This window comes from Chlamydotis macqueenii, chromosome 5 (genome assembly GCF_036417535.1).
Source record: "Chlamydotis macqueenii isolate bChlMac1 chromosome 5, bChlMac1.mat, whole genome shotgun sequence".
Taxonomy (NCBI): domain Eukaryota; kingdom Metazoa; phylum Chordata; class Aves; order Otidiformes; family Otididae; genus Chlamydotis; species Chlamydotis macqueenii.
The window spans coordinates 63,338,351-63,357,940 of NC_141560.1; the positions used below are offsets into that span (position 1 = coordinate 63,338,351).

Here is a 19,590-nt window from a genome sequence, read left to right on the forward strand (position 1 = left end):
GCACTATTATGGCTGAATTCACACTTTCAGTCTCCGTTTGCAAGGTAAGGTCTACACCTAAATACTTGCATCGTGCTATCAGATGGATCCCCAACATGAGCTGGGGCCCACTGGACCAGCCCTGGTGACTATGCTTAGCAGACAACAGTAAGAGATACAGCAAAGGTGGAACAACAAAGGTTTTGAAGTGACCTGCTTCTTCAGTGTCTGCATTTGAGTCAGATGGACAGCTATCCATATCTGCCAGGATACATGGTCCCTTCCTCCACTACTTGAAGACAACAGTTCTCAATTAACCCTCACAGACTGACTGGAAACGTGCACTTATTCCTTGTCTTCCAAAGGTTGTCCTGGGTAGCTAGTACTGCCCAATTAGGGATGTAGTGGTGTTGTGTGTCCACAATATTATTTTGCTCAGTTATTAGTGAGAAACATCCTTAGTGTATCACATTCATCCAAGTACATTTTTACATTAGAAAACTTCAGAAATGAGAAGCATTTTTTGGCCTTCAATCAAATCTTAGCAAAAGATTGCTGCGGTGGTAGGAGGTTCTGCTCAGTGGCAGGATGATTTTGAGTCTACAGCAAGGGAGGGTTTCAAAGGCAACAAAGATCACTCAGAGCACAACAACATTTCAGCCATAACTGACTAATTGTGGGAATCAAGAGTTGAAAGCAGAAATCTGGAAGGGGGCTGTTGAAGGGAAAAGACTTGAGTGGCTTTTACGACATTCTCCTATGCTTGCCAGGTAACTTGAACGATATCTTGTACTGAGATTTGATTGAAGGCCAAAAAATGCTTGCATTAAAGTTAAGTGAGCTTAAGGCTGAGAGCTCTATTTGAGTTAATGAGTGGGGTAGAAGTAAGGTCTCCAGAGTTTGAAATGTTAGAGACTGCCTGAACTGATTACAAAGAGATCTACTACAATATCTGAGATACTGAAAAGCCTAGGACCATTCCTCTACGTGACATAAGAGGAAACCACATTAAGTAGCCTGGTCCATTCAGCAATTACAAAGACTTCATGGTTTAACCTCTCAAGAACCATAAATGAAATGAAAAGACAACACAGTCCAAATGAATGCACTGATAAGAAGAAATAATTCTTCAGATATTAGAGATTTGGTTACTTTTTGCATTGACAGATTAGAGCAGCAGAAATTGGTTTGCAGAAATCCAGAAAGATATACATTTACAGGATCAGACAGGATAAAAGGTAGGACAAAAAAATTTCAATTTCATGCTTCTGGTTAAACAAAGTACTCCAGGATGTACTTAATTTTAAGGCAACTTTGAAAAATTTGTGTGATTTTTAATCAATTCATGCGCCTGTTTGAAAGTCCCAAATGGATTGTCAAAGCAAAAGACAAACAGAGATTTTGGAATAAATTTCCCCTATCAAAACAATATTGAATAAATTCAAGTGCCTTATCTTGTTTCTTCCAAGACTATGCTGTCAGTATTACCAGAAAACATAAGGAACGAGGTTATGCTAAGGCTAATCAGATCTGACAATCTTTACATTCCTAGATTAAAGGTCTCTAAAATTTCATACATGTTTTACGATAGGTCCATAAATACTCAGTTGATGCAGTTGTGATATATTTTCTAAGAGATCTGAATATACAGTGCTCTAATACAAGCAGATTCTTGACCTGATTACAGACTATTAAAGAAAATCCCAGAGTAGTGCATATCATCAGTAGGGTCTTAAAAATTGCCTTCAGATTGCCAATTAGCTCATTTAAGAAAGTTTTGCTAATGGGAAAGGAGGTATGAACGCTAACAACTGGCATTCAAATGGGTTAGCAAGTGCCTTCTGGGAACATAACTGGAACATTTTAAAACATGAATTCTATGGTACGGAAGACTAAAAGGTACTAAGAGCATAAAGCTGTTTGTTCTTGAACAAATCAAATTATTTAGTAGCAATGTTTTGTAAAATCACTTTTAAATACAATTTAAAACAAATCCAAAATGTAAAGGTGATCTTGAATAATGTCATCAACTGCATCTTTATTTTGTGATATAATGCTGGAAATGTTGTAATAATGGGATTTAAGTTGTGGAATATATACAAAACAAAAAAGTGGAATAGACCTTTTCCCTAGAAACTTCGGAATCTTTGACTTCCTCCCAAATGAGAGGAAGCTTCATTTTTTAAAAAAATGAAGCTATTTTTCAGTTTTTAATTGCTCTAACTATAATGACATAAAAATTATTCAAAGCAGAAAAAGCTAGAAATCAAATCTTCTAAATTTTATACTAACTTAGATTGCTTTATAAGCAATTTTATTTCATTGCAGAAATACAATTTTATTGATTCATTTATCAATAACTGAAACCCACATTATCTTGTTGTATTATTCAAGGTTTTCCTCCAGCATATGCCATATTAGACATCTTGTTTTTAGTTAGAAAAATGACGACAATAATTCTGTCACATACATTGCAGCCTATCAAGTTCAATTCCAGGTCTTAGTATAGAAATTTTAGCCTAGACTTTGGAATTGGTTTGTTTGCAAACACCTGCAACATCTGTGAAGTTCACAAAATGCTTTGTGTCTTTATAGAAAGTGCATCAGAAATGGTTCTTCTCTCTTCTTATGTAGGGATATAGGCTATATATTTAACAAGTAGATCCATCAGTCAGCCTTTTATGGTTGAGCTACACAATGAAATAGCCCTCTACAGCAGTATACCTGCCTTCAAGCAGTTTGTATCATGCCGGTGATCACTATCTCAAATAGACTATGACAGGTTTACACAACACATCAGAAAACACGCAGGAAAAAAAAAAAAGTATTCCAGGACCTTTCAGCACATTGGCACAGGAAGAAACAAACATCAGTATATTTAACAAAAAGCAGATGGCTAGCATTAAAGCTTCATGTGTAATGTTTTAAACATTTCCTACATGGCATGTGACACAAAATAAGTATCCAAAGTAATGCCTCAGTCCTTCTCTATATGTACAGCACACAGTTTCTACTGCTCCATCTGTATCTTCCAGACAGACCATGCAGACAGAGCAGGACTCCTATGTACTAAGGGTTCAGTATCTTACCTTTTCAGTGTGCTTAGAGCAATTTATTCCTCCCTCACTGGAAAACTGCACAAGGAAATGATGCCCCAGACCCTCCAGCAAGGACATAACACACAGTTAAGTCAGCATCCTTTTTTCTTCAGTGACCAATGTGACCCTGGGAAACCGCCCATCAAGGGCAGTATCTCTCAGTCATTTACCTCTAGACTCAGTTCATCTGATCACAACTTTTGCCCATATTCTGAGCCAACGCTGCTTTTATATTTCCCATTACAGTTGTCTTCATCTGTGTGCCCCAAGGGTAATTGCTGAAGTGGCACTGTGTGCAAAGACTGTGTCTCCACCAAAGCTTTGATTGCAGTCATGATTTATGCTCATAGGAAAATTTTGGTCTGAACTTTCCAGGAGATGGGATGCAAGATTGCACCTCCAGGCATGAGGGCCGTTTCCAGAGGAAATGTACTTCAGTATTGCTTTTTCTCTCATGGATCAAGTGCTGCTGGTCCCTGATTACAGTAAGAACCAGAGCCCTCGTGGTGCAAGGCACAGTGGCAAACACACTCTTTTATAATCCTTCACACCTCCACCACTCCTAAGGAAGAGGAATCGGCACACTATGCCATTCCTGAGGTACGACTAGTGTGATCTCAATGTGTCAAGTTGTGCTTCAGAGAGCACAAGCAACAGAGCAGGTCCACCCACCCAGCCACCCACCGCAGGCTCAGGCAGAATCAGGATGTACACTCCCGCCTCGTTTCTAAAATGGGGAGATGAATACTACCAGTGTGCCATCTTCAAGAGACAGTGAAATGTTAATCAAATATTAGTACTGTTATGCAATATGCCAGCTTCATGTCACAGATGAGCAAATTATGACTATCTGTTAAAGGCACAGGAAGATCACCAGTAACAGGTACACACACAACCTTACAGATACCATCCCTGCAGGAATTACCGAAATACATGGACAATGTACTGGTTGTGTTATCTTATGCCTACCACAATAGTTATAATCAGATAAAAATAACAACAAAATAATAACACCACTGAACATTGGAAAAGAATGAATTCAGATGCTAACTTCCTGGCTTAAGTCCACTCTTAGTATTATCAAAAACATTACTACCACTTTTTTCTATTTACCTTACTTGGAAAATGACTCACAAGAACTTGCATCAGTCCCTTCCCCTATTTTTTTTTCTATTTCTTTCTTTTTAATCACATTGCAGTTGTATCAGATGATATATTTTGATAAACAATTACGGGTTACATAAATTTTCTTCATGAAGTAGGAGGGGCCAGCTGACCATACAACAAACAGTTGGCTCATTAAGAACGGCCCCTTTGATTCCCTACAACCTCTGGACATGAACTTTTCTCCCACACAAAGAACTGCATATAAAAAGTCTCACCTGTTCTTAGGCTCACCAAACGGAGATGAGACATCTGCATCCGGATCCAAAATGTGGTCAAGTTCTTTCTGGTTTTTTTCATACATCCTTTTTCTCTCTGTCAGCACCTTGCTGTTATCAACCTGCGGGAAATCATAGTACCCTTTCCTCTTGGCTTTCAAGCGCAGCTTATTGCGGTAATGTTCTATATCGGACTTCTGCTTCAAAGCCTTGTTCACCTAGAAGGCAAAAATTTGTTTAAAGGATGGTGCTGGGCTGGCTACTTCCAAACGATATTGTCAGAGTGTGTTTGATGCACTGCATGTGTCATTTTACAGAGCGCATTTTGTAACACACCGTGCCATCTGTAAGCAGCGAGGAACTGCAAGTGAACAGAGTCGCTGCATTTTTATTGCTTGGCAGATGGTTAAATAATTTTAGCCTAAAAACTATGTACCATCACAACAGTGACTCAGATACACCCACTGAAGAACAACACCAATGGTGTTAGCCAATTGTCGTGACCCAACACTATGCTTGCTTTTGGGCACCGCAGGGAGAACTCACCGATGAAAACTCTTCTAGGGTCCAGTAAGTACAGAGACATCACCCCTGACTACACAAAACCTTAAATAAGTCATCACTGATGGCTGTGGAAGAATTCCTGTGAAATATCATCATATGTTCCTTTTATTTATATGCTTCCTTACAAATCTGCTATAGGCCCCTGTCAGAGACAGGATCCTTAAATAAACGGGTGTTTGGTCTGACCTGGTACAGGTCCCATGGATGCTCCTAAATATTGAGAAAATTTCCCTTCTGCTTCAAATTATCAGTTACATGGAAATGAGTAATTTACTTGGGCTTTGTGCTTCCAGAGTCAAATTCTACAATCTTCTCACAAATATCAAGAAATGTATGTACAAGAGATCACACAGCACCATGCATGCCATCCTGTTGACTTACAGAAAATAGATGCTGAAATCTAAATAAGCCTTTCTCTGAGTTTGGAAACTACGTGGCACGTCAGGGCTTAAAATACAATTATGAACTGGAGCATGACAGACTGCTCTAATCCAGGACCACATGGGAAGCCTGATGACACTGTCATTTACTGTGTCTCTGGCAGTGGCCCTCCCTGTTGCTTTTAAACAGCATCAGGGTGATTCTGACCGATCTTTAAATGATTGTCATAGTGCAAGTTTGCAAGCAAGACACCTCTGTCATGTCCCCACCACATTTAACAACTATATAAAAGCTTCAGTCCTTTGTAAATGGATCAGTCTTGATTAAATCTACATAAAAACTTGAATAATCATGCAAGTGTTGGAGCCAAAGCACTGGGTTTGGCCAGCACCTGGATCAAACGCTTGTGCCATCCCACTTTGTTCCCAGGAAGAAACTGTACCCTCTGTGCAGAGGCTGGAATCCAGCCTGTGCAAAGCTGTGGTCCTGTTGCATCCCTTCTTGCTCTGAATGAGGTGTCTTGCTCAGTACAGAAAGATCAGCTTGGCACCCAGATGATCTATATACATTTCCATGCTCAGCCACAGGATTCACATAGACAAAGATCTTATTCTGCTCTCTGCCTTCAGTACTCATTTTGTTAAAATGAATATGGTAGAAGAGAAGGATATTGGGAAGGTACGAATATAGAAAATTGCATCTTCAAAGGTCACATGCATTCATAGGTGCATTGTAAAAGAGCAGATCTTAAATTTTCAGACCTCAGAGCCCACAACGCTAATGGGACTTTAGCATCAGGGTGAAAAGCTCTTACCAGTCCTCAACTCTGACAGGCACAGAATTGTTCCACCTGTGGATGCAGTCAGAGAAACAGCTGGAGACATTATCAGACAGTCCTTACCTCTCCATTAATCATGGCAGATTCCTGGCTCCTGTCTGATGCAGCATGAACAGCAGGTAGAGCCACAGGTTTGATAGCTATCAGCTGTACCGATCCGGAAGAGGTGTCGAAGGGGTCAATGGCAGATTTGGCAATGTTATCAAAGAGAATGCCTCCTTCCTCTTCATCACTTACGGGCACTAAAGTACATCAAACTTATTCAGCATAAAGACACAGATATTTTTACTGCATGTTCAAGGTGAAATTCAGCGATTAATGATGTGCTCAGTATGCTCAAGGAGCAGACATGGGAGACATTTACACTGGAAAAAAATCCTATTAGATTATAGATAACATTATGTATTCAATGGATTATCTGGCACTCCCTCAAAGAAGGTTGATTTCCATTCTGTACTAATAATATGCAAAAAAAAAGAAGAAAAAGAATGACACAGAAAATTGTATGAAAATGACAATGAAAGTCAAAGCACATCTTTTCCTAGGTTTCACATGGAAAAGACATTATACACGTGCACAGGCACACACATCTCCATCAGTAGTTGATACTCCATCAATATCAGCCAAGGCATCAGTAGTTACACCTGATCTGACCCAAGTGCTGCTCTTGTGTCTTATACTGCAAGAGCACTGGCATTCTCAAAATTTGAAAAATAAACCTACTGATTTTAGCAAAAGTTATTAATGCTAAAAATGCCATCTGTTAAAATGAAAGCCTTACTCTTGTGTGTTAAAACACACTTAAGAAACTGATGGTGTCCAAGTTTATGTTATTTTTTTGCTTTGCAAAGCAGCACCTCAGGTGGCTGTAAAGTTAAACCATTACAATTTCTTAAGAGATAGGAGAAGGCTTCTGAAAATCTTTACAATTAAATGGCATGGCAAAGCATCTTTAGCTTTAGACTTTTATATAAAAGGATAACTCTCTCACATACAACTGAGCCCTTTCTCCTCCAAATTTTGTTTGTAAACCCACATCACCTTGTCAGCTGTTGAATCTTAAACCTTTTATCCTCATTTTGGAAAAAAAGAATGACTTCAAAGCACGAGCACAAATTCTACAAAGAGATTCTTGCAAGCATTTTTGCATAATTATGCTATTAGAGGGAAGAATGTTTGCTCCATCTCCTAACTGACAGGAGCAGAGATCCTCTGCTAAAGAACAAAGTGGGCTGCTCTAAATTTATTTCCTCTGAAAATACACTCTGTTTTAATATTTAATCACTGCACAAATTACAATGGACTTGTATAAATCCAGCAGTTTAGACAGACAGTGATTTTAGTAAGAAAATATTTGACGGTGGTAACATAAAATATGAACCCACTGAGTAAGCTCATTATCTATCTGTCTGTACTCAGCATGGACTGGAGTTGACACTACTTGAGCTTTTGAGAAATAGATGGGTTAAATCACTCTGTCATTAAATATTGTCCCTCTGGCACCACAGAACTGTCCAAATACAGCAGAGCAGTCTTTAGTGGGTCTGAAATCCCGTCGTCCCTACTGGGGTTGTTCAAATACTCTGAATTTGTATGCTCACCAGAGCGAGCAGATCACAAACCTGGCTCAGTGAAATTACCTGCCAGACTGCCGCTGACAACCGTGCCGCCAGCACACCACACCAGCAAAACCAGATGAACGAAGAGATACTTGCCTGTCACAGATCACACTTGAACAAGAAGGCATTGACATTACAATGAGTATAAAAGTGAAGCATGGATGTTCTTCCCTGGGGGCATTTTGAATCAGTTCAGCTCTCATGTTAAGTCACCAGATGCAGTTCTGGAAGACAGATGTTGTCTGTAATTCACTGCTGAAACTTCCACGCTGCCCTAAAAAGGTACCTCCACTGCGACACGACTATCTCCAAGAGAGAAAAAGTTTGTCTGAATTGTATTTTTCACCAGCAAAGATGGTCTTTCAGGATGATTACAGCTCAGGCGAGCCTGGATAGTATCTCATCAGCGGTCCAAGTACAAGAAGTTGTGGAATTGCTTCCTTTGGCTGCCTGTCACAGCACTTGCCTGAACTGGATGAGCCTGAAAACCCTGGCTAAGCATCAACTTGCAAAACGTGGTTCTTTCCAAACACCCTCTGTTGACCCTACTTCAAGCAGAATGGCCATCTACCAGCGCTCCTGGTTATCTGGGGAGGTCCCGGAGGACTGGAGGCTTGCCGATGTGACTCCCATCTACAAGAAGGGCCGTAAGGAGGATCCGGGGAACTACAGGCCTGTCAGCCTGACCTCAGTACCCGGGAAAGTTAGGAGCAAATCATCTTGGGTGAGATCACTCGGCATATGCATGGCATCCAGGGGATCAGGCCCAGCCAGCACGGGTTCACGAAAGGCAGGTCGTGCTTGACCAACCTCATTTCCTTTTACGACTGGGTGACCAGACTGGTGGATGAGGGAAAGGCTGTTGATGTGGTCTACCTGGAGTTCAGCAAAGCCTTTGACACGGTCTCTCACAGTATTCTCCTAGGGAAACTGGCTGCCCATGGACTGGGTAGGTATACCCTTCTTTGGATAAAGAACTGGCTAGGGAGCCATGCCCAGCGGGTAGTAGTTAATGGAGTCAAGTCCAGCTGGCAGCCTGTTACAAGTGGTGTCCCCCAGGGGTCGGTACGTGGGCCCATCTTGTTCAATATCTTTATTGATGACCTAGACGAGGGGATTGAGTGTACCCTCAGTAAGTTTGCAGATGACACCAAGTTGGGTGGTGGTGTTGATCTGCCTGAGGGTAGGGAGGCCCTTCAGAGGGATCTGGATAGGCTGGATCACTGGGCTGAGCTGAATGGCATGAGGTTCAACAAGGCCAAGTGCCGGGTCCTGCATTTTGGCCACAATAACCCCATGCAGTGCTATAGGCTCGGAGCTGAGTGGCTGGAGGACTGTGAAGAGGAAAGGGACCTGAGGGTGTTGGTTGATGCTCAGCTGAACATGAGCCGACAGTGTGCCCAGGTGGCCAAGAGGGCCAATGGCATCCTGGCCTGCATTAGAAATAGTGTGGCCAGCAGGAGCAGGGAGGTAATCATCCCCCTGTATTCGGCACTGGTGAGGCCGCACCTTGAGTATTGTGTTCAGTTTTGGGCCCCTCACTACAAGAAAGACATTGAAGCCCTGGAACGTGTCCAGAGAAGGGCAACAAAGCTGGTGAGGGGTCTGGAGCACAAGTCTTATGAGGAGCAGCTGAGAGAGTTGAGATTGTTTAGTCTGGAGAAGAGGAGGCTCAGGGGAGATCTCATTGCACTCTACAGCTTCCTGAAGGCAGGTTGAGATGAGCAGGGGTTTGGCCTCTTCTCCCAGGCAACAAGCAGGACCTGAGGAAATGGCCACAAGCTGTACCAGAGGAGGTTTAGATTGGACGTGAGGAAAAACTTTTTCTCCCAAAGAGTGGTAAGGCACTGGAACGGCCTGCCCAGGGAGGTGGTGGAGTCGCCGTCCCTGGCAGTGTTCAAGAGGCGGCTTGATGAGGAGCTATAAGATATGGTTTAGTAGCTGTGGCAGCAATGGTAGTGGGAAGACGGTTGGACTAGATGATCTTATAGATCCCATCCAATCATGTGCTTCTATGATTCTATGAAGAAATGCAGCTGTGTTTCCACCCCAGTGTTTCAGAAGGACTGCGCTTGCTGAGACCTCAGCAGTGATCTCCAGGCACCCGCAGAGAGCATTGACTACCTACAGATGCATGGGTTGCCTCCACAGACCTCATTTCAGGATCAGAAACAGAGAATTTTGCTTAATTAAACAGAATTCCTCTGGTTCAGAGACTCATTAAAGGAAAGAAAAAATAAGGATAAAAAGAATCAGGAATCACAGATGACAGCTACCTTCTGATGTAGTAGATTAACACCACAGAGGACCCTCATCAGAATCAGCCCTCTCATTGGTGAGCACATGGCCTGAATCTAGTGTAGAGCTATTGGCATGGAAATAATAGCCAAATGGGACTAGAAATTGGGAAGTCTCTTCCAATTTAGCTTAGCATTTGTTCATTAATTGGCATTTAAAATATAAAAGTAGTTTTTTCCATTGCCCTTTTTTTCACTGATGAGCAATAAAGAGAGTCTGTGACCAGCAGTTACTGGCACGCTGCTGCCATTTGTATTGGCACTGAACCATAAGCAAGTACTGGGGGAATTTTAGTATTTCCTCCTATCCATCTCTTTCCAAGAGAATTTACAGCAAGCATTTCTAACATGATTGAACCACAGCAACCTCTAAACTTTAAAAAACAAACCAAGGGGAGCTCAGAGAAAAGTCAGAGTCCTGGAGTGTTTGTTTCTGCTGTGAATCCCTGCCCTGGGACAGTCCACCCATCTGCACGGCTCAGTTGGGCGAGCGACTGGCCAGCGCAGGAAACCTCAGAAAGCTGCCCAGATATTCTGTATAGTTGCTTACCATAAGCATACTTGCTTATTATAATTAGCAACACAGATTTAAAGTGATCCTTTTAATTTCTGCTCTTAAACAGATGTAGACCAACATTTTCAAGGATTTATTGTTCTTCTACTCTTGCTTGCCCTGTCTGTGTGCACACATAGCAAGACTTAAGTTCAGCAGTGGAAAAGGGCAAAAAATGACTTAATCACCTGCTTAACAGTAATTTCCCAACTCTGAAACATTTTGTGTTAGATCTCTCATGCCACATGATCCATTGAGACTGAATTACTCCTAACTAAAGTAGGAGTGACTAAAGTATACGAAGATATACCCAAAGCAATCATCTATTCAGATCAAGTGCCAACTGCAGTGAAGATCAGCGTGGCACTGGGTCTCTGAAGCGCAGTACCATTGCTGAAGCTCTATCTCCACATCACTGCAGCTATCAGTAGTCAAGATTTGCTAGATAAAGATAAAGCTGCTTCAGGGATACCAGCCTCCCCTTTCAGTGTAGCTCTGCACTCCTTCCCGCTGGCAATGCCCACTTGTGCCACCAGCCCCAGCCAGGGGAAAAGGGCTGTAAAACTGTGGTCTGAACAGTTAAGAAAGAGTTAGACAGGTGGAATATTCTATTTTTATCTAGTTATTAATTTATATTCAAATAAATAAAAGTTATACTTTAGTTGGCCTAAGATTTCAATGTGAAGGCCATAGAAGATTTCTTCTCTCCTCTCATGCTCTGCCTTTTCTTTGGCCATTCAATGAAGCAGTAAAAATTTTCAGGGATTTATTTTGCATGAAGGGAATGCAAACATTGTAACTATACCTATAGTGTATGCCTATCGCTTGACAAAGGACAAATGATGCCAAAGATGTGAAAGACTATCTCCTTAGGAAAGAGCCTGCACATCAGTATTTCAAACAGAAATCCTGACTCCTGAAAGTAAATTAATAATGAGGAAATAAATTTAATTTTAGATAAAATCTCTCTATATAGAAAAAAATAGACATTTTCTACACCATCTAAATCGTTCCATTTTTCAGCTGACTGTCTCCAGAAAGGTATGAACAAGAGCTGCTAGCAATAAAGAAATGTATGCTTCTGAAGGAGTTTATAAGTCTCTAAGTAAAATACAAGGTTAACATCAATATCTGAACCTATTCAGGATGAAATACCTCTCTATACGATACTGCAGTGTAACAGAATATATACTTGTGTATACACACCCTTTCCAAAACAATGCTCAACTGTAAGACAGTGCAATTCTAAGGCTTTCATGAACAGCAGAAATCTATTTTCAAAGAAGCTGACAGCTCAAAGACTAATGGAAGAAGCTCATGATTCCTCCTGGATATTATTTTCCCATATGCAAAGTCCGCTAAACACCAGGCTGTGTGTCTGACGTGTTGCAGTCCTGGGTTTGCCTGCAACCCTAAAATAGGCATTAAAATAGGCAGGTCATTTGAGATGTCTAAATTGACTCTTACAGGTTTTTAATGAAACTGTAATACATGGTATGTCTACTCTTCTGTTAGTTCCTTACTACATTCACTTTCTATGAACATTTTTTGTCCTTATAAGCAGAAGCAAAGATATATTTCCCTGTGGTTACATCTTCTCCTCCAATCATATCTGCCTCATCTATATATCAAAGTCTTTCAAAAAAGAGACCATGTATGTCATAATGTTTATACAGCATCCATCAGACCCTTTTCTTGGCCAGCACTTCTGTAATACCATCCTAGGCATGTTTAATAATTTTAAAATAAATATTTAACTGACACAGATGATGACTATACAAAGAAGATAGGAAAGGCATGAGAACTTACAACAGGAGCAGCTTATTTAAGAAAGTAGTGCTCTATGAGCTTTAAAAAGCTTTACAGAAAGAGTTTTCTGTTTGCACAATAAAACCATGCATTTGTCGTCTTCAATGCTGACATATCAGTGAAAAATCACAACCATCCAAACTGCGGCTGATTCCGATGGCCTGAACATCTACACGTGCTTCGCACCGTTGCTGGGATGAGAACTGCTGCCAGACTCAATTAGTGGCAGAGTAAAGCCCATCCAGAGGGGAAGGCAGACGATAGGTTACAACACCTGGCTGCCTCTTGCAAACCAAAACCAAGCGGAGAAAGCAGCAGGAAATGGTATTGGCTATATCTGCAGAAACTAAAGGTTCACTGTGACCAGCAGGATGCTAGCAGGGTCACAGCGCTCTCTGTATTTAAAACACACACACCAAAAAAAAAAAAAAAAAAAAAAAAAAAAGCCAGTGGAAGACATGGAAACAGCATGGGAAATATTGGGCTATGTCACATAAGCTAAAATCTTGGGACACAAAAAAAAAACCAAACCAAACAAACAAACAAAAAAGAAACAAAAAAAACCACCAAAACCAAAAAATGAAATCAACATGTCAAACTTTCAGGAGGGTCAAGGAGAATAGTAACTGGTACCAATAAAAGGGATTTCATCTGAACAAGTGGATTCTGTTAATTCTTCCCCCCCACCATGGTTAAACGTCAGGAAGTTACTCCAGAAAAGCCTAGGAGTTTACTGTGAGGGGGTGAAGAGTTAGATAAAGATCCCCACTAACACTCTTTCTGGGGCAAATGAAGCTAATGCTTCAGGATAAGAGTGAATGATGAAAATAACAGACTCCTCTCTCTGCAGCACAAATTCTTCCTAGCACTCTGATTTCTCAGTCTGTCAGAGACACAGGCTTCACAAAAGGGAATCATCTCACTTAAAATCTGCACATATGCTCTAATGCTGCTGCTGGGCTCCTTCCATACTGGAAAGAGAAAAGTGAGCATGGCCAGAGCAGAGAGATCTGTCCCGATTAGCTATGGACCCTCTGGAATCACTAGAGGGTCTACCTGGTTAAGTCAGGTTAGCAAGCCAACTTTCAAGGACCAAAATTCAGCAAGATGAAGCCTTTCCCACCCTAACTTGCATTTCGCCCCCAGCAGTGATGGGCAGACAAAGAGTGGTGGATGTTTGCTAGGATATGCCAGATCCTCTAGCTAACTCTGTGTCAAAGCAGACTGCTACATCGCTGCTACTGGATTGCTGTTGCTGTATTTCATTTTCATTCGAGTCACTACAGACAACTGCTCAAAAATTCAGAAAAGCTGTCTCTGATGCTGAGCTGCCACATCAGACAGTGTGAAAACTATTGGCCCGCACTTCTGCAGAATAAAGGAGGTAGTGTATCATAGCCTGGCTGAGGGACATCCAAAAATCCTTTTGATTTTAGCTAAGCTAATAATACAGCCAAGTTTTCCTCCCTAGTATTTTGTTCCCACAGACACCTGATTTTCAGACATGCCTACAAAGAACAGAAGAAAAAAGAATTAAAAATTTATATTACAGCTTCTGCCTGGACAGAGAAAATTATAACCTTAGAGTCTGATGTTTTAAAAAGGAGTGATACCCTTGACTGAAGGACTTCTGAAATGTTACAGAAGACAGTATCCAAGCATTTGGAAGATGAGAAGTGCTCCAGCTAGGATTCTTAAGAGGAGGAAAGGAAGGTTTCTTACACAAGTCTGACTCTTTGCAAACACTCACCTGCGACACGTGTCATTTTGTGATGATCAGGTTCAAGTATAAAGCCAGACTCAACCATGAGTTCTCAACCCAAAAGGTATGTAGTCATACGCTTCATTAAGAACTGCTAGCAAACAAAAGCTTTCATTTTTCTCAAAACAAGCAATCATGCCCTCTCAAAGATGCTAACGGGGAAGACTGCAAGATCAAACACTTCAGGGTTGGAAAAATGATGCAGATAACTTTCAAAGCCTTCATTTTGTGAGGAGCTGGTGAAAGGAAATTTTTTATTTTAGGCTACTATATTTCTTGAGGTACGTGTGTGTTCAGCCATTTGCTTGCCTCTCCCTGAATGATGTTAGGCCTGATAAAATGATAGGTGAAAGTGCTAATATCCTGTTGTTCTCTTCCACTCTCTCTTACAAACCTGTCTCAGAAATTGCCAGTACCTCTGTAGGCTGATTCATTCATCTCACAGTCCTCTAACATCTGCAATTGAGCACTTTAAAAAAAAAAAAAAAAAAAAAAAAAAAACGGTTTTAATACTTCCCCACCCCCGACCCCCCAAGTCCCCAAAGTAAATGAAAGAAGAACTCATCAACTTTTAGAAAGGAAGCTTCCTATTAAAGTATTAATAAACGTTTTAATGTTTTCCAAGAAAACAAAATGAAAAAAGTGCAATTATCTTACCAAAATTTATCACTATTGTAATCCAAAAAGATATTTTATTCATGTTTTCTGTAGAAATAATGCTCAGTTAGAGTTCTGCTGATCCTCCAAAACGTCAGGTCCTTAAGGCAAGCCTGTCAGTCTATGCTGGCTTCATATTGATCACTCTCAGCCCTGACACACTCCATTTGGAGTCAATTTTGATACAAGCCATATAAACTTTATGTACTGAGGTAACATCCAGTGCTGTCATTTTCCCAAGTAACTAAATGTCAGCAAGAAATAGAATCTAAAATTGGTCTGTAACTATGGCAACTAATGAGCCATTCTAACTTGGAGTCCCCAAATCAAACATGTGACCATCAAGGGATTCATTCCAGTTCTAAGATGCTGCTTTTCAGAGAAGAAAATATGCTGCTGCTTTTGCTGACATGCGTATAAGAGGCGTCAGCCTACAACCGGGCTAGAGAGCTGGAGCAGGTTCAGACAAAGAACTCAGAGAAAAGTAGCTTCTTTCTTAAACTGGAAGGAAAAATAGCCAACATATTCTATTGATGCTAAATCATGCTGGATAAAGATAAAACCCTGCAAAACCAACAAAATATCAGATTGCAACTGTTTGAAATCATAGTACAGGGGAACAAAGCGTATGCTCCATGATGAAAAGTAATGAGTGCCCTTAATTTAAACTTCAATAGGCATTTGAGACTACACAACTCAAAAGCCAAAAACATAAGTATACGAATAAATGTGGAGCCAGCTCCATAATTCTGGTAAGGGGGAGGCCATTTCATCTCACATGACCATGTCTTCCTTCTCAGGAGCTGTTCTGAATGGGTTGTATGAGGAAACTCTCTTAAACATATCTTAAAAGATATGCCTACAGCTAAAAAGTCTCCATCTCTTTACCAGGGAACAATATATTTATTCCCCTTCATATCTGTGTCTGGAAACTACCATGTGACCCTTTGTAGGGCCATGACAGTCAAGTAAAGGAAGTTCCTCTAGAAGTAGCTGAAGTCTCTACCAGGAGGACTCTAACTCTGCAGAAGAGGTGTTTCATGCACAGGTTCCTTCAAAGTCATAATAGTCAGATGGAAACAGCCTGTTTCATATTTTGTATATACGCTGTACTACTACTTTTTAAAAGGGTAAACCCAGCTTTTCCTTTTTGCCCCAGGAACTCAAGATTTTGGTCCTAGCATGTGGTAGGAACAAATGACAAGAATTCATATTATGAATGGAGTTATACACTGAAGATGTTCTCCCTATGGTGCTAGAACTAGAAATCATTTAGGTACTTTTAACAAGGAGCACCTTGACCATATTAAGTAACATAAGTATTCAGCCTTTTTTTCAGAAGACAGAAAACATAAAATAAACACGTAAATAAAGCAGTTATTAGTTTTCCAGCATAATTTGAAAAGTGCATAGTTTTTGTTATAAGAAAGTTGAAGCTAAAATTATAATGAAATTAAGATTTAAAATAAAGTGTCACTATTCCCTTGTACTACATTGAAAGGTTTAAGTAGCATGTGTATGTTCTAGAAACACACTACAGTCCAGATCAGAAGAGAGAATGTTAGGTGTTAGTCAGCTCTTTAACAAAGAAACTGAAAGTTCTTACCAATTTTCCTCGAAGATTTAAAACCTAACAAAACAAAAAAAGACCTTCGCTAAATTATTTCGCCTACACGCGTAAACATCACCTGTCATTGGTTTTGAATATTGGCTTTCCTAGGTAGGGAGAGAAAAAAAAAAAACAAACTAGCACAAATTACAGCTTTTAACACTGGAAACCATAAATGTTGTTGTCTCGTAAAATGAGCTACGTTTGAAACAGTGAAAAAATAATTACAACCCTTGAAACTTAGAACAATGAAATATTGTTATGCTGTCTATGAAAAAAAGACCTCTCTGAGAAAGACCAGTCAGAACACTTATTACAGGTCTGGAGTAATCAGTAAAGGCACAGGTCTGTCAGAGGCAGGCAGTACAGGCGACAAACACATAACAAAAGAAAACTAACAACTTCACTTCTCCATGCGTGAATTTGCAAACGTGCCTAAATCTCAGTGAAGCTGATGTAAAAACAGAGTACTGCAGTTCTGTCAGTGATATGGTCCCCACAAGATGCTATGCTCCACAGGGGACACTTAAAAAACACCGTATGATTTTACTGTACAGAACAAAGGCCATGTCTGGTGCTATGCATCTGTCTCTACCGCACCGTATTCCTGCTAAAGCAGCAAGGCCTTTGCGTGACACTTTAGTATTAGGTGTAACGATCACCAAGGGACGATATGATTTCATACCACGATCGCCTCCACAGAGGTTACTCAGGTGATTTACTGGAGAAAGGAAAAAGAGCTCTACACTCATATTTTCTCTTTATCCGAGTCCTCCTTTCCACACTGACATTTTTAACAAAGAAGAATTACAGACTTGTGTTTGTGACAGAATCTGATGAGATCACATCCAGTTTAATTACCTCCCTTTACAGGGAAATGATCAACTGGTTCAACCACAGTGTTTTCTATTCATACGGAAAATATAGGTATGGAAGCAAAGCCATAACTCAGGAGACACAAGCAGAGAGACAGACCAAAGAAAAGCAAGGAAGAAAGGGGATTGCATTCTACTCTCATCAGATGTTCCCGATACATCTCAAGTCACAAGGTCACCACCATCAACCAAGGGCTTGTAAAAAACATCCAATGTAACTTCATAGGAGCATCAGGAAAAGCTGTCATGAAGCACTGATAACAAAAAGGTATTATGAGGAGGATAAGAGATGGAAAGTTAAAGCTCTGGACGTCTCACATTTTCTCAAATTATTTTTTGCCTAATTTATTCATCTTCATCAGACCCAGGCCAGGTCAGCAACAGCAGTAATGGAAATTAATATCTTAGTGGAGAAAAAAAGCTGTAAACCCTGTCCACCTACTATACAGCTTAATGTCTTCATTCCTTTACTGCCATTTAAAGAAAAAAAAAAAAAGAAAAAAAGAAAAACAAAAGAAAGAAATCTTGCAAAGCCCCACACAAAGAGTAAACACTGTACTGCTTTATGTGAGGTTGAGAAACAGTTATAGCAGTAAAGGGAAAATAAAAAAATAGAAAAACAAACCAACTACAAACAGAAAATGCCTAAGTACTGCAGAAGGTAAAGGAAGATGGTTTCAACACAGCTGGGGCCAGCGTGGGTATGGCTGCAGGGGCGGCTGCAAGCAGCTTTCATCAGGAAACACTTCTCACCGTTTCTTTTCCTTCCTTCGTCCTTTGTCACTTTTTGCGGTGCCATTACTTTCTGGAGGGAGCTCCGGCTGGAGCTGGGTTTTCCTGACCCGTTGCTGATGATGGAGCCGTTCTGACTTGGGGACCGGCTGCAAGTAACCATAGCAACAAGGGAGGCTGTGAGTTCTTCCTTATAAACCTCGTTTCAAGGTTATTTCATTCACACAGTTTGCATCACTGAGATTTCAAGTCTGATTTTGTACCAAAAGGAGACAGAATATAAACTGCTCACAGAAACTAAAGGCAGGAAGAGAGTGACGGCAGGAGAACACTTCTCAATTAGCTTAGGGCTGATAGGCATCTTAGTGGCACCGAAAGCAAACACTTCTCACGCACAACCCCCACAATGACAGAAGCAGCAGTGCAGAGTACAAAAAAAAAAAATCCTGTTATCAGAATCCTGTCATTTATACAGCTAAAATAAAGCAGCCCTTTGTTTTTACATACATGGCTAAACTAATTCCTTTATTATTTAGCCTGCATTTACACTCAACTGTTTTGTCAGCCACAATGCAAAATTCATTCACTTCACAGTTACGCAAACACAATGTGATAAGAAAATACTTTTTTTCCACATAACGTGGTTTAGCCAGCATCATTATTTGCTGAAACTCCTGAGAAAGTGCTTGTTTTACTCAGCCATTGCATATCCTCGCCCTGAAACTGGTCCCTGCAGAGGGGGAGGAGGGAGGGCAGAGCAGAACCGCTGCCAGCGTTCAGTCCCAACGAGGGGCAAGAACAGAAATGAGCAGCGCAACGCTGAGCTGCACTGGGACCAAGCACTCAGTAGATGTTCTCACCTTTTGGAGTGGGTAAATTACTCAAACCCTAATGCACAAGTTGGGAAACACAGGCCAAAGTAGATGTTAAATTTGGTGCTACTCCACATCTGAACACAGAGTGACATTGTTTCTACATGTGAAAATTGCCTCAACGGGAATGAAAACTCTCTACAAGACCTGTATGGTTTCTCACACACCTGTCTGCGGTCATGGCCAATGACAGGATAACATAGAGAGGTTGCATTGGAGAAAAAAAAAAAAAAAAAAAAAAAGAAAAAACCCCACCAACTTAGTCACAAGGACTTTCATTTACAGAGAAATAATGAAATTAAGTTCTACTGCTGTCATAATGGCTTTATATCCAGAAAATGGTACTGAAGCAAAACAACTGTAAACACCATCCTGAAAATTATTGCCAACACTACATTGCCAGCTTGAAACATTCATTTACTTCCAGTTCTGACTGCCCTGTCTGGGGTAAGCAGAGAGCATTTACCGTGGTCAGAACAGGAAGGGACAAGTATGAGAAAAGTCATTCTTAGGGACTCACTTTTGAAGACAGCCTAGATGGAAATTTATATAATTTGAGACAG

At 40.7% G+C, this 19,590-nt stretch overlaps 1 protein-coding gene across 2 annotated transcripts in view; it reads right to left on the reverse strand.

Moving 5' to 3' along the window:
* KIAA1549L (KIAA1549 like) overlaps positions 1-19,590 on the reverse strand; it is a 77,425-nt gene that overhangs the window by 27,445 nt on the left and 30,390 nt on the right. Inside the window, exons 11-14 of one of the 2 annotated variants that reach the window (XM_086749812.1) lie at positions 18,177-18,304; positions 16,546-16,569; positions 6,306-6,484; positions 4,460-4,677 (exon numbers count right to left, since the gene is read on the reverse strand). In XM_086749812.1, the coding sequence (XP_086605938.1) occupies positions 4,460-4,677; positions 6,306-6,484; positions 16,546-16,569; positions 18,177-18,304 (549 nt within the window). The remainder of the gene's footprint in view (positions 1-4,459; positions 4,678-6,305; positions 6,485-16,545; positions 16,570-18,176; positions 18,305-19,590) is intronic. The other variant, XM_086749813.1, reaches the window with a different exon arrangement.